Source organism: Myotis brandtii, unplaced genomic scaffold, assembly GCF_000412655.1.
Source record: "Myotis brandtii unplaced genomic scaffold, ASM41265v1 scaffold97, whole genome shotgun sequence".
NCBI classification, from domain to species: domain Eukaryota; kingdom Metazoa; phylum Chordata; class Mammalia; order Chiroptera; family Vespertilionidae; genus Myotis; species Myotis brandtii.
The window spans coordinates 882730-883582 of NW_005372020.1; the positions used below are offsets into that span (position 1 = coordinate 882730).

Here is an 853-nt window from a genome sequence, read left to right on the forward strand (position 1 = left end):
GGACCCCGGGGGCAGGGGCCAGAGCCGGCCCCTGGTTTTCGGGTGCGGCTCTCCGCAGCGAGAGGTCAGCCCAGCATCGGGAGCCTCGCAAACCTAGGAGCCCTGGGCCCGGCCTCTGTCCTCACGGAGCCCCCCCAGCCCCGACTCTGGGTGAGGCCTCCTGAGAGCATGTGGTTCCTGCTCCCTGCCTCTCCCGTCTGCCCCCTGCCTGGGTGTGGAGCCGGGGAAACCGAGGCAGGACACGGGCCTAGTTCATTGAGAATCCGTGGGACACGGGTGCCGGGCTTATGTGCTTTGTAAAAACTTACTTGGCATCTCTACAGCGTTTCCTTTACGCATACAGAATTTTTAAAAAAATACTTTTTTATTGATGTCAGAGAGGAAGGGAGAGAGAGAGCGAGAGAGAGAGAAACATCAGTGATGAGAGAGAATCATGGATCGGCTGCCTCCTGCACACCCCCCACTGGGGATCGAGCCCACAACCTGGGCCTGTGTCCCGACCGGGAATCGAACCCTGACCTCCTGGTTCATAGGTCGACACTCAACCACTGAGCCACGCTGGCCAGGCCAGATACAGAATTTTATGTTTTAGCTAAAACATTATAAAGCATATAACGTTGTTACGCTATTGTTCTTCGAAACAGTACTTACTATGTAGTTCTTGATCGTCTAATTGGCTACACTAAGTATCTTCTTTATTGCTGTTTTGGTACCAGCTTTCCTGGGATGTAACTCCCATACCATCCATTTCAGCCCTCAAAGTGTACAGTTCACTGGGTTTTAGTACATTCACAGCTGTGCAACCATCACCACCATTTCATCCCAGAACATGTTCATTAACCCTCGTCCCCCG

General features: G+C 53.2%; 1 protein-coding gene across 1 annotated transcript in view; it reads left to right on the forward strand.

Moving 5' to 3' along the window:
- NCOR2 (nuclear receptor corepressor 2) overlaps positions 1-853 on the forward strand; it is a 172730-nt gene that overhangs the window by 126585 nt on the left and 45292 nt on the right. Inside the window, 1 exon segment of the mRNA XM_014533346.1 lies at positions 156-296. Within this exon segment, the coding sequence (XP_014388832.1) occupies positions 156-296 (141 nt within the window).